At 50.1% G+C, this 12,792-nt stretch overlaps 1 protein-coding gene across 4 annotated transcripts in view; it reads right to left on the minus strand.

Annotated features, from left to right (window-relative positions):
• KMT2A (lysine methyltransferase 2A) overlaps positions 1-12,792 on the minus strand; it is a 301,152-nt gene that overhangs the window by 207,438 nt on the left and 80,922 nt on the right. For 3 of the 4 annotated variants that reach the window (XR_004536758.1, XM_033917958.1, XM_033917956.1), the window contains exon 12: positions 4,739-4,834. Coding sequence is in view for 3 of the 4 variants with exons in the window: in XM_033917958.1 (XP_033773849.1) it covers positions 4,739-4,834 (96 nt within the window). In the remaining variant the exon portion in view is untranslated. The remainder of the gene's footprint in view (positions 1-4,738; positions 4,835-12,792) is intronic. The other variant, XM_033917957.1, reaches the window with a different exon arrangement.

Below are 12,792 nucleotides of genomic sequence, written 5' to 3' on the forward strand. Positions count from 1 at the left end.
ACAAACAGGCAGCATATTCTCACGAATGGGTGACCTCCAAGCTAACAGAGATGGGATGGTGGGAGTGTTGGTCTAAGAAAATTAATTTTGTAATACAGATTGGCCAAAGTTCCCATCCAGTCTGGAGAAATATTCCAGACAATAGTGAGAAGTGAATGTATGAATTGAGGACTAGAGAATGACACAGTGGTTGTTACCCATGGCTAGCCGCGGGTAACCCGCCGAAACGGGGAAGAAAAAATAGTGGTCTTTGCGGGGACGGGGTCAAGACCATTCATCGCCCCGTGGAGCGGTGAATGGTCTTGTCTCTGCAGTGAGGCAATCACGGATCGTGCGGTCCATCAAACCCACCCATCCGATCGCAGCATTCCGCTATTTCCCTCCCTCCACCTCACCTTATATGCAGAGTTTGCTGGCTTTCTTTTTCGCCTAGCCGCACGCACAGCTGCTGGAGTTGATCAATCTTCTCCTCTCCTGTAACTTCCTGTTTCCGGTTGCGTCAGAGGAGAAGATTGAACAACAGAGCAGCCGCGCGTGCGCAGCTCTTTGAAAGCATGCGGCTGGGCAAAAACGAAAGCCGGCAAACTCGGCATCTAAGGTGAGGTGGAGGGAGATGACGGAACGCTGCATTCGAGCGGGAGGGGGCTGCTGGACTGCACGATTGCGTTCCCGGCTCACATTAGGAAGGGGGGAGTGAAAGGGAAAGAGATTCTGGGCCAAGGGGATGAAGAGGGAGAGAAAGAAACCCACAGCAGGAAAGAAAGGGGAGGACAGGCAGGTGAGCCAGATGCTGGAAGCAGGGTGGGGGGGGGGGAAGAAAGAGGGAAAAATGCTAGATGGGGTTGAAGAGAAGAGACACATTGGTGTGGAAGAGGAAGAGAGGGGAAATCTGGACACAGGAAGGTAACAAACAGGGGAAATTATGTGCATGCGGGCATAGGGACAGAGACATGCTATAGGACAAGTTCCCGCTGAACCGGAACGTACGCAGGTAAGGCTAGACTCAATTAGGGCACTAGTCTTTGACTTAAGAGCCGCCATGTGAGCGGACTGAGGCAGAAAGAAGCAGCCTATACCAAACAACCGAGCGTACACAGGGATTAACAGAAAGAAGATTATCGAAGGTAAAAATCTAATCTTCCATTCTGTTATGTCCCTTCCGGATTCCATATGCTATGTGATGTACCAAAACAATGGTAGCAGCTAGGGAGGGAAAGAAGAGCCTACCCTCAACACAGAGGTCCCAAAAATGGCATCAGAGCAAGCCACCACATCCACTCAGTAAAACCAGGTAAAAGTATGAAAAGAGGACCAAGTAGTCACCCTGCAAAGTTCATCTGGATGACTCATGTGGAACTCCATCCACGAAGCAGCAAGATTTCTAGTTGAGTGAGCCTTAAGAGAAACCAGCAGCTGTTTGCCAAGGGCAATGAAAGTTGCGGAAATGGCCAGGTGAATCCATTGAGCGATTGAGGACTTGGACGCCGGCCAACAATGGCAAGGCACAGCAATCATGACAAAAAGGTGATCAGACAGCCAGAAATCATTAGTCTTCTCCAAATAGTGGAGCAAGACTATCCCGACATCCAACTTGCGCAATATCTGATCCTTTTGCTCCGATCCTGTGGATCCGGTGAACACAGTTTTTTCCCCAACATTTTGGCGGGTTACCCGCGGCTAGCTGTGTCATTCTCTAGTAGCATCCTTTAGAGGCTCAAAAGAGGCTTCTCACAAGACTTTGCAAAATATTAAGATTCCACATAGGAAAAGGCTGATGGCAAGGAGGACGCAAACAAAATGCCCCTCTGAGAAATCTGGCCACATCTGGATGAGCCGTCAGTGAACTGGAACCACTGTGTACTCGAAAACACCAAAAGACCTGCCCACTTGAACTTTAAGGGAGACCACTAACAAACTTATCTAAACCTGCATAAAAGAAAGCCAAAACCACCGGAATAGGAGCCCTCACCAGCTCCACTGGATTCTTGGCCTACCACTGGTGAAAAGCATTCCATACTTTGGCATAAGAAGCCATAGTAGAGGGTTTCTTGGACATTAAAAGCATCGAGATGACCACATCAGAATATCCTTACATCAGCAAGGCTGAGTGCGCTCAAGAGCCATGCTGAAAGACCAAAGCGCTGTGGGTTCTGCATGGGAACCGTTCCCTGACTCAGGTGGCTGCGATAAGAGGCAGCTTGAGCTTCCTGTTCCTATCTCATTGAAGATGGACCAGATCCGCATACCACAAACAACGAAGCCAATCTGGAGCCACTAGGATCACCAATCCTGGATGCGATACTATCCTGTGGATGACCCAACCAATCAGAGGCCATGGAGGGAAAGCAAAGGAGTTCATGAGCTGACCAGGGCTGAACCAATGCGTCTAGGCCTAAGCTTGCATCTGAAGAAGCACCTAACTTTCAAATTCTTAGCTAAAGTCATCAAGTCCACCTGCAGTTCACCCCAATGTTATACTGTAAGACAGAATGCTCTTTGGAAGAGAGACCATTCTCCCGGATCCTGGACCTATTGACTGAAGAAGTCCGCTTGCATGTCTTCGACCCCAGTTACATGAGCCACGGAGAGAGCCAGAAGATGCAGATCAGAAATACTTTTGCACGGATCGTTTGCAAAAAACAAATTGCAGGAGGCTCTGTCTCTCCCTTGGTAGTAGGAGGAGCACATGGTGCAAAAAGTGTGGATTTCTGCAAGTCCTCTATCGCAGGAATAGATTGGACACCTTGCATATAGAATCCGGAAGGGATGTACCAGAATACCAAATTTTAAGAAAAACTAAGCTTTATGTAATCAGTGGCTTTGAGGAACCCTAGGATGGTCTTTAAAAAAAATTTTAAAATTATTTTCTGATCAAACACAATCAAATTCATGGGAAAAACTTCAAATTTGTACAGTTTTTTCTACTTTAGGTTTTTCTGGACAACACTACCACATAGTCTATCCAATAATTTTTGATTTTTGTTTTGTTAATTAACATAAAAAAGGAGATGATCATACTGATATTTTCCAGTGCTCTGGAGACACCTGACTGGCAAAAAAAAACTTTATCTAAGGAGAATGTATATCAGCATTTAAATCACCTAACCCAAGGCCAAATAATGCACAGAATAATAATAAAACATTACAAATATAAATAACTGGAACATCAATTCTCATTTCAACACATTAAAAAAGATAGATATATCTTGTAGTTCTTGATGACAGATCTCATCTCCAAGATTAAAGCATCATTTCCTAAAATACACCACAAGTGGTCAAGAATAACTTATACGAACATACTAGCCATACTGGGTCAGACCAATGGCCATCTAGTCCAGTATTCTGTTTTCAACAGAGGCCAATCCAGGCCACAAGTACCTGGCAGAATCCCAAACACAAAGCCCCTTCCATATTCATGGGTTCGGAACTCGCAACTTCAGTTATTCGCGGTTTTCATCTGGGTGACCCACCCCACCTCCCGGACCTCTCCATTTACTTTTTAAAACCTGGTGGTATAGCAGTGAAACAGGGCAGGATTGATCTTTCTATGCTCCTGCCCTGTGCAGAACTGGGAACAAAAATGGTTGCCGTGAGTTCCCGTGATCTCGCAGGAACTCACGGCAGCCATATTTGTTCCTGGCTCTGCACGGGGCAGGAGAGTTGGAAGATCGCTCCTGCTCTGCTTCACCGCTAGACCACCAAGTTTTAAAAAGTAAGTACAGTGGACAGGTCTGGGAGGCAGGGGTGGGTCAGAGTCAGCCCTAAAGTTATTCGCGGGACGGCTTTGCCTCTAACTCCCATGAATATGGAGGGGGATGTGTACTAGCAAAATTGCATGCTATTTGATCCCAGAGCGAGCAGTGGCTTTCCCCATATCTGACTCAAAAAAAACTGAGTGAGAATTTCCAATGTCTCAGGATAAAATGGTGTGGTAGTCGTGTTATTTCACTTTTAAAGATAATAAATAGAAATAAAAGAAAACAGGATAATATATTTTTTAATGGACTAACAATACATTTTTGATTAGTTTTTGAAGGCAATACCTTCTTTAGATCAAAAATGAACAAATGGAATGGTTTCATGTTTCACTTAAATTCTGGTATTTGTCATCATTTGCTCATTTCTGATTTAAAGAAGGTATTACCTTCAAAAAAAAAAAAAAAAGTACTAATGCATTTTCTTTTTTGTTTTATTTCATTTCTATTTATTACCAATGTCTCAGGTAATCTCTCTTTAAATTGAAGAGATCTGGGGGAAGGGAGTTTCTGAGAGTGAGAATAATGCAAGCATGTCCTAACTGCTACATACCTTCCCACATGATGTCTTATGAGACATTAGCATTTAGAATTGTTAATGGACCATTTATAATTATGGGAAATTCTGTAATATGGGAGATGTGTTCCCTAAAGTAATATCTGTCAGAAGGACGAGGTACTAGTGACCTGGATTGGCCACTGGGCATGATGGACCATTGCTTTGACCCAGTAAGGCTATTCTTATGTTCTTATATGGTTTGGAAAATGTCATGCATTACATGACATTTAGATTTTTCTTATGATGATCCATTAAATGTCTATCACTACTTTCAAAACCAAAAATATCAGTTTATTCTAAAACAAATACGGTTAAAATTAGAACTCTGCCCTATAGTTATGAACTAGTATATAAACAGACAATTCTTCTATAGAAAGTGCTTCTATAGAAAGTGCTTCTATAGAAAGGCTTTCAAACTCCTCACCCAAACTTTCTTTTTCTTGGTAGGCTTTGTAGGGTAGTTTGGTCCCAGGCACTCAGGGTGATAGCTGTTTCGGCACTTACTGCACTCCAAGAGCTGCTGTATTGCAGAACAAAAGACCAACAAAACAAAAAAAATGCAAAGAACAAAACACAGAATTCAATTTTCCATCATGTCATATGGAAACATCCACAAGCATTACTAAGAGATTTACGTAAAACTGATTTTAGTCATTCAGCATTAACAATGTAGTTTATAAAACAGTTGTCCTGCAACCGAAAGCACAGTTACTTAATGTAAGGAGAAATTAGGTTCTTACCTGCTAATTTACTTTCTTTTAGCTTCTCCAGACCAGTAGAGGTTAACTTTACGAATGGGTATATATCTAATCATGACCAGCAGGTGGAGACTGAAAACAAAACTTTGGGACAGTATATCCTAGCCCCTCCTCTCTATTTCCCTCAGTCTGCCGAATAGCCAAGCAGAACCAAGAACTGGAAAACAACAGAGAGAAAAAACAATACTCCGAAAGGAGTAACAAATAACAAACCCAAAATGCTGTTGGAAAATGCAGAGGAGAAATTCCCGAAGGAAGAATGTCCCCACAGCTCGCCAGCTAAGCCAGCCGAGCCACAGCCGCTGTTCTTCAATTCTCCCCGGCCCTAGAAAAATACTAGAACCCGCAGCAAAAACCAAAAACTGCCCGCGCAACAGCCCCAACAACAACAACAACAGACAGGGTGGGGACCTCTACTGGTCTGGAGAAGCTAAAAGAAAGTAAATTAGCAGGTAAGAACCTAATTTCTCCTTCTTTAGCACTCTCCAGACCAGTAGAGGTTAACTTTACGAATGGGACGTACCAAAGCAGTCCCTCTCACGGGCGGGACCCCCGAAGGGCCGATACCAGTACACGCTCACCGAACACCGCGTCCCGACGCGCCTGCACATCAACCCGATAATGACGAACAAAGGAATGCAAGGAGGACCAAACCGCAGCCTTACAAATATCCACAGGAGGCACGAGCGACGACTCAGCCCAAGAAGCCGCCTGACCCCGAGTGGAATGAGCCTTGAGAAACTCCGGAACAGGCTGCTGTTTCAGAAGATAAGCGGAAGCAATCGTCTCCTTGATCCAGCGCGCAATAGTAGCCTTAGAAGCGCCAGCTCCCCGACGAGGACCCGCCAGGAGGACAAAGAGATGATCGGACTTCCGGAATTCCTGGGTCCGCTGCACATAAGAGCGAAGGACCCGACCGACATCCAACTTGCGCAGCTGCCGTTGCTCAGAAGAGCCCTCCCGACCACCCAAGACCGGGAGAACCACCGATTGATTGACATGAAAAGGAGAAACAACCTTAGGCAGAAAGGAAGGAACAGGCCGCAAGACGACCCGCTCCCTAGAAAACTCCAAGAAGGGAGTCCTACAAGAGAAAGCCTGCAGCTCAGAAACACGCCTAGCAGAAGTAATGGCCACCAAAAAGACCGCCTTCAAAGTAAGGTCCTTCAAAGAACAGTCGTCCAACGGCTCGAAAGGCGGACGCACCAAAACAGAGAGCACCAGATTAAGATCCCAAGAGGGAACCGAGGGCCGTAGGGGAGGCCTAAGCAACTTGGCCGCCCGCAAAAACCGAATCACATCAGGAAGAGCCGATAAACGCTGACCTGACACCAACCCTCGAAAAGCCGACAGGGCCGCAAGATGAACCCGGAGAGAAGACCAAGCCAGGCCTCTATCCAGGCCATCCTGCAAGAACTCCAGAATGTTAGGCAGAGAAGCGCGAAAAGAGGTCACTCCCCGCGCCCGACACCATTCCTCAAAGAGACGCCAAACCCGCACATAAGCCCGAGAGGTAGAAAACCTCCGGGACCCCAACAGTGTAGAGATCACCTTGTCTGAATATCCCTTCTTGCTAAGGCGACCCCTTTCAAGAGCCACGCCGTAAGACAGAAGGGAGACGGGTCGAACATGGGAATGGGACCCTGCATCAGAAGGTCGTCCGTGAGAGGCAGAGGAAGAGGATCCGCTACCAGGTGCCTCACCAGATCCGCATACCACGGACGGCGAGGCCAATCCGGCGCCACCAGCACCACCAAACCCGGATGGTAAACAATGCGAAGAAGCACTCTGCCCACCAGCGGCCAAGGAGGGAACACATACAACAGCCCCTCCGTTGGCCACTGCTGGACCAGAGCATCCAGACCCTCGGCCAGACCGTCCCTGCGACGACTGAAGAAGCGGGGCACTTTGGCGTTGCCACCCGTGGCCATCAGGTCCATCAGGGGCTGCCCCCAAGCCTGCACTATCAACTGAAACGCCTCGGCGCCGAGACACCACTCTCCTGGATCTAGGAAGTGACGACTGAGGAAGTCTGCCTGAACATTTTCTACTCCGGCTATGTGAGAGGCCGAGAGGTCCAGCAGATGGGATTCCGCCCAAACCATGAGCAGAGCCGCCTCCTGCGCCACCTGAGTGCTCTTGGTACCCCCCTGACGATTGACATAAGCCACCGCCGTGGCATTGTCCGACAGCACTCTGACCGACTTGCCCCGCAACAGGGAGTGGAAAGCCAACAGCGCCAGACGGACCGCTCTGGTCTCCAACACGTTGATCGACCAGGCGGCCTCCTCCGCGGACCAGGTGCCCTGAGCTGAGTGACCCAAACACTGAGCCCCCCAACCCAGGAGACTCGCATCCGTCAGGAGCACCGTCCACTGCGGGAGATCCAGACCCACCCCCTGAACTAGGTGAGGGGTCTGGAGCCACCAACGCAGACTGCAGCGCGCCAAGCCTCGCAGGGGGACCGGAACATCCATCCCGTGCCTCTGGGGAGACCACCTCCGGAGCAGAGCATACTGGAGAGGACGCATGTGGGCCCGCGCCCACCTCACCACGTCCAGGGACGCCGCCATCGACCCCAAGACCTGGAGGAAATCTCGCGCCCGAGGACACCGGGACGCCAAAAGCAGGCGAATCTGAGATTGCAATTTGCTCACCCGGCCCTCTGGGAGGAAGACCTTCCCCAAGGAGGTGTCGAACAGCACCCCTAGGTACTCCAGACGCTGAGCCGGGACCAACCGACTCTTGGAAAGGTTGACCACCCAGCCCAGCGACCGGAGAAACTCCACCACCCGAGCAGTCACCCGGGAGCTTTCCTGCAACGACTTTGCCCGAATTAACCAGTCGTCCAGGTAGGGGTGTACCAGGATGCCTTCCGACCGCAAGGCTGCCGCGACGACCACCATCACCTTGGTGAACGTCCGAGGAGCCGTGGCCAGCCCAAAGGGAAGCGCACAGAACTGAAAGTGCCGACCCAAGATTGCAAAGCGCAGGAAACGCTGATGAGAGGCCCGAATGGGAACATGCAAGTAGGCCTCCGTCAGATCGAGAGAAGTGAGAAACTCCCCCGGCTGAACCGCCAGAATGACCGACCGCAGAGTTTCCATACGGAAAGAGGGAATCTTGAGAGCCCTGTTGACCCCTTTCAAATCGAGGATGGGCCGAAAAGTCCCCTCCTTCTTGGGCACCACAAAGTAAATGGAGTACCTGCCCGTGCCCCACTCCGGAGGGGGCACCGGAACAACTGCCCTGAGATCTAGCAAGCGCTGAAGGGTCTGGCGAAAAGCCTGCGTCTTCCCCGGAGTCTGACATGGAGAAGCGAGGAAAAAATCCGGTAGAGAGCGGGCGAACTCCAGGGCATAACCGTCCCGCACCACCTCCAGGACCCACTGATCGGACGTGATCTCGGCCCATTTGGGGAAAAAATCGCGCAGCCGGGCCCCCACCGGAACCAAAGGGGGCGCCGGCAAGGCGTCATTGTGCAGGACGGGAAGCGGGGGAACCGGCGGAGGGATTCCCTGCCCCCCGACGGGCCCCCCGAAAGGGCTGCATACGCTGGAAGAACCGACCCCGGGAAAATCCCGGAGACTGGAAAGAAGCAGCCCCACGCCCAGGGCGATACTTGCGAAAATCCCGCAAACGCCCCCGGGCCGCACCCCCCCGAGACGCCGGGCGGGCACGGTCCTCCGGCAGACGGGGAACTTTCGAGTCCGACAGAGTCTGAATCAACTTATCCAAGTCCTCTCCAAACAAAAACGACCCCCGAAAGGGAAATTTAGTAAGCTTAGCTTTGGACGCAGCATCCGCCGCCCAAGCGCGCAGCCACAACACACGCCTTGCGGCCACGCCAAAAGCCATAGACTTAGCCGAGATCCGCACCAAGTCATAGAGAGCATCTGAGAGGAATGAGGCCGCCATCTCAATCTTCGCAACCTCCTGATCCACCAGAGACCAGTCGTCAGACTCTCGATCCAAGACCCGCTCCGCCCACCGAAACACGGCGCGAGCGACCAGTCCCCCACAAATAGCCGCCTGGACCCCAAAGGCAGAGACCTGAAAATTTTGCTTAAGGAGGCCCTCCAATTTGCGCTCCTCAGGGTCTCGCAAGGCAGAACCGCCCTCAACAGGCACGGTATGCCGCTTGGAAATTGCCGAGACCACCGCATCCACGACCGGCGAAGCTAACGTAGCCCGATCCCCTTCAGGAATGGGATACAGGCGAGCCATGCTGCGCGCCAGCCGAAACGGCGTCTCCGGCGTTTTCCACTGCTCCAGGATAATATCCCGAATATCCTGATGCATAGGAAAAGAGCGGGAAACGGAACAGATCCCCCGCAACAGGGGGTCCCCCACACGCGGAGTCTCCGGCGGCGCGTCCTCAAAACGCAAGACCGAAGAAACCTGCTGAATAAGGTCAGGCAGCTCATCTTTCTGAAAAAGACGCACCACAGACGCCTCGTCACTGGAGAACGGGAAATCCGACAACCCGCCGCCAGCTTCCGTCCCCTCCAGAGAGTCCTGGAATTCCTCAGAAGGGTCCAGGTCCTCCTCCAGACCGACCCGTTCCTCAGACCACAAATTCTAGTCCCACGACACCCGCGGACGCTTGGACAAGGGAGGCGGCGGAGGGGACGTCACGCCAGACGAAAGAGGCAAAGCCGCAGGAAGCGCGGAGGAAAAACCACCCCCCGAGACCCCCTGGGCGCAACCGGGACCCCCAGCCGCCTGAAAATAGGCTCTGCATAAAGAAAAGAAAAATTCAGGAGAAAACCCCCCCGAGGGTCCCAAGGGACTCCCTGCCACAGCAGGGGACCCAGCAGAACCTTGCCCCTGCATAGTCAAAACAGGGGGAAGGTCACCTGAGGTGGAAGACAAAATGGAGGGGCCAGACAGAGAAGATGGCGTCTTTCCCGCCAAAACAGCTCCCTCCACAGCCTGCAGCGGCTGAGAGACCTGAAAAGTCTCAGCCGCTAAAACAGGCAAGCCGGCATCAGCTGTCAAAATATCAGCTGAGAGGGAATCCTCTAAAACCCGACCGTCGGCGGCTCGGGGAATCCCTCCGTGGGCGGACGGAGAAGACCGGGCTTCTCCACCGTTCCCTGCCGACTCGCGAGGCACCATCGGCGGGGAGCTCTGGGCGCCTGCAGCCGCTGCCGACGGAGCTCCTCCACCGCACCGGCCTGAACACCGCTTGCACAGGCCGGCCGCGAGTGCCTCGCGTCTGGAGCACAATGAGCACTTTTTCCCTTTAGAAGTGCTCATTGCTCCATACGCGACCTAGCTGTAAAAAAGTGCCGGTTAGTTGAAAAAATACAGTAAAATACAGTTTTCTTAAAGGGATACAACCCTCCAGACCAGCACTACCTCAGGATTTTTTTTTTTTTTTTTTTTTTACAGAACAGACTCCACAGGCTCTCAAAGCAATAGTCTTGCTTGATTTAGGGGGCAAGGCTTATTGCTGAGGCTCCTCTAAAAAAATGTGGGGAGGTGGAGGAAGTGGGGGGAGGGACCCCGCTCGTGACCCGCCGGGTTTGACACCCCCGAGGTCGGACGAACCCCCAAACAGAGTCCGTCCAAGCTCCGTCCGGCTAAAAACAGGGACAATAAACCCCTTAAACAAATTCCAACAGCCCTACCAAGGGAGATGGGTACAGATCACTCAACACCTGCTGGAGACTGAAAGAAGACTGAGGGAAATAGAGAGGAGGGGCTAGGATATACTGTCCCAAAGTTTTGTTTTCAGTCTCCACCTGCTGGTCATGATTAGATATATACCCATTCGTAAAGTTAACCTCTACTGGTCTGGAGAGTGCTAAAGAACTGATGTTATCCAGGGACAGCAGGTAGATATTCTCACATGTGGGTGATGTCAACCATGAAAGCCCAGTATGGACAATGGTAAAAGTGTATTGCCACTTTAGGTTTTTAGAACATTCACAACTGCTAGCACTGCGCATGTGCAAGTGCCTTCCCGCCCAATGCCGGCTCGTGGTACCTCAGTTTCATAAGAAAGCTAAGAAGCCAACCAGTGTATGAAGAGCTGTTTCTCCAGGATAAGAATGAAGCTTTGGAATAAGCCTGGAAGCACAATGGACTGATTAAAGTAAAATTCTGAGACTACTTTTGGAAATAATTTAGTATGAGTCCAGAGAACCACCTTATCATGATGAAATAATGTGTACGGTGGATCAGAGACCAATGCTTGACAGTCACTCACTTGATAAGCGGAAGTGACTGAGATCAAGACAACCACTTTCCAAGTGATAAAAATTTAAGATGAGTAGATGACAGAGGTTCAAATGGTGGCTTCAAACTGGTGAGAACTACATTAAGATCCCATACAACTGGAGGCAGTTTGAACAGAGGTTTGGAGTTGAAAAGTCCCTTCACAAACCTGGAAACAAGCGGATGAGTGGCCAGAGATTTATGATTAACAGGAACATGGAAAGCACTAATAGCACCGAGCTGAAGTAGTTTTTAGTCCAAATCTCACAAAGTTCTCATGCAATTTTTCACAATCCTCTTGCGATTTAACAACTTTGAATAACTTTGTGTCATCAGTAAATTTAATTATCTCACTGGTTATTCCCATCTCTAGTAGAGAATGACACGGGGAAAAAATCTGTCCCCGTCACCGCCCCACCATCCTCTGCACCGCCCCGTCACCGCCGTTCCCTTCACCGCCCCGTCACCGTCACCGCCATCCCTTTCACCGCCCCGTCACCGCCACTGCCATCCCATTCACCGCCCCGTCACCGTCCCCGTTGCATCCATATAAGCCTTAGTACTGTAATATTTAGCTTATTCCTTTCTTATAAATCAAAGTTCCTGCTGCTGAACTAGAGAAAGAGATGTTCAGCTGGCAGGGCTTTGTTTATAAATTTTTATCAACACAACTAATATACTATTTTATCCTAAAGCAAAAAATAAATAAATAAATATAATTTTTTTTTCTACCTTTGTTGTCTGGTTTCTGCTTTCCACATCTTCTCATTGAATTCCTTCCATCCACTGTGTGTCTTCTCTCTGCGTCTTCCATTTGCTGTTACTGTGCCTCTCCCTTAACCCCCCCCCCCCAATTGGTCTAGCTGGCACCCATCTTCTTCCCTCCGCTCCCGCATAGTCTGGCATCTGTCTTCTTCCCACTCTGTCTTCCACATTTCCCTTCGGGGTCTGTTCCTCTCCACCCTCCTTCAATGTCTGTCCTATTCCTTTCCACCACCACCCTTCCCTCCCTCCTTTACCATCTGTTCCTTTCTACTACCCTTCAGCTCCTCTCACGTGGCTTATCTATCTACCTTCCTCCCTCTTATTTTCATGGCACGTTACAATGTAATTTGTGCAAGCCACTGGAGCCTGCGAGCTCGGTCCCTGTCCCATCCCCACAAACCATCTTGCTTCTGTGCTCCTATTTTCCCCATTTCTAATATCTCCCCTATGTATCTGCCATTGCCCCCACCCCTGTGTCTATATACCATCCCCATGGCATGTCCCCTTTATGTCTCTGTCCCTATGCCCCATGCACATAATTTCCCCTCTTTCTGTTACCTTCCTGTGTCCAGATTTCCCCTATCTTCCTCTTCCATACCAGTGTGTCTCTTCTTTTCAACCCCATCTAGCTTTTTTCCCTCTTTCTTCCCCCCCCCCCCTGCTTCTAGCATCTGGCTCACCTGCCAGTCCTTCCCTTTCTTTCCTGCTGTGGGTTTTTCTTTCCGACTTC

Source organism: Geotrypetes seraphini, chromosome 13 (assembly GCF_902459505.1).
Source record: "Geotrypetes seraphini chromosome 13, aGeoSer1.1, whole genome shotgun sequence".
Classification (NCBI taxonomy): domain Eukaryota; kingdom Metazoa; phylum Chordata; class Amphibia; order Gymnophiona; family Dermophiidae; genus Geotrypetes; species Geotrypetes seraphini.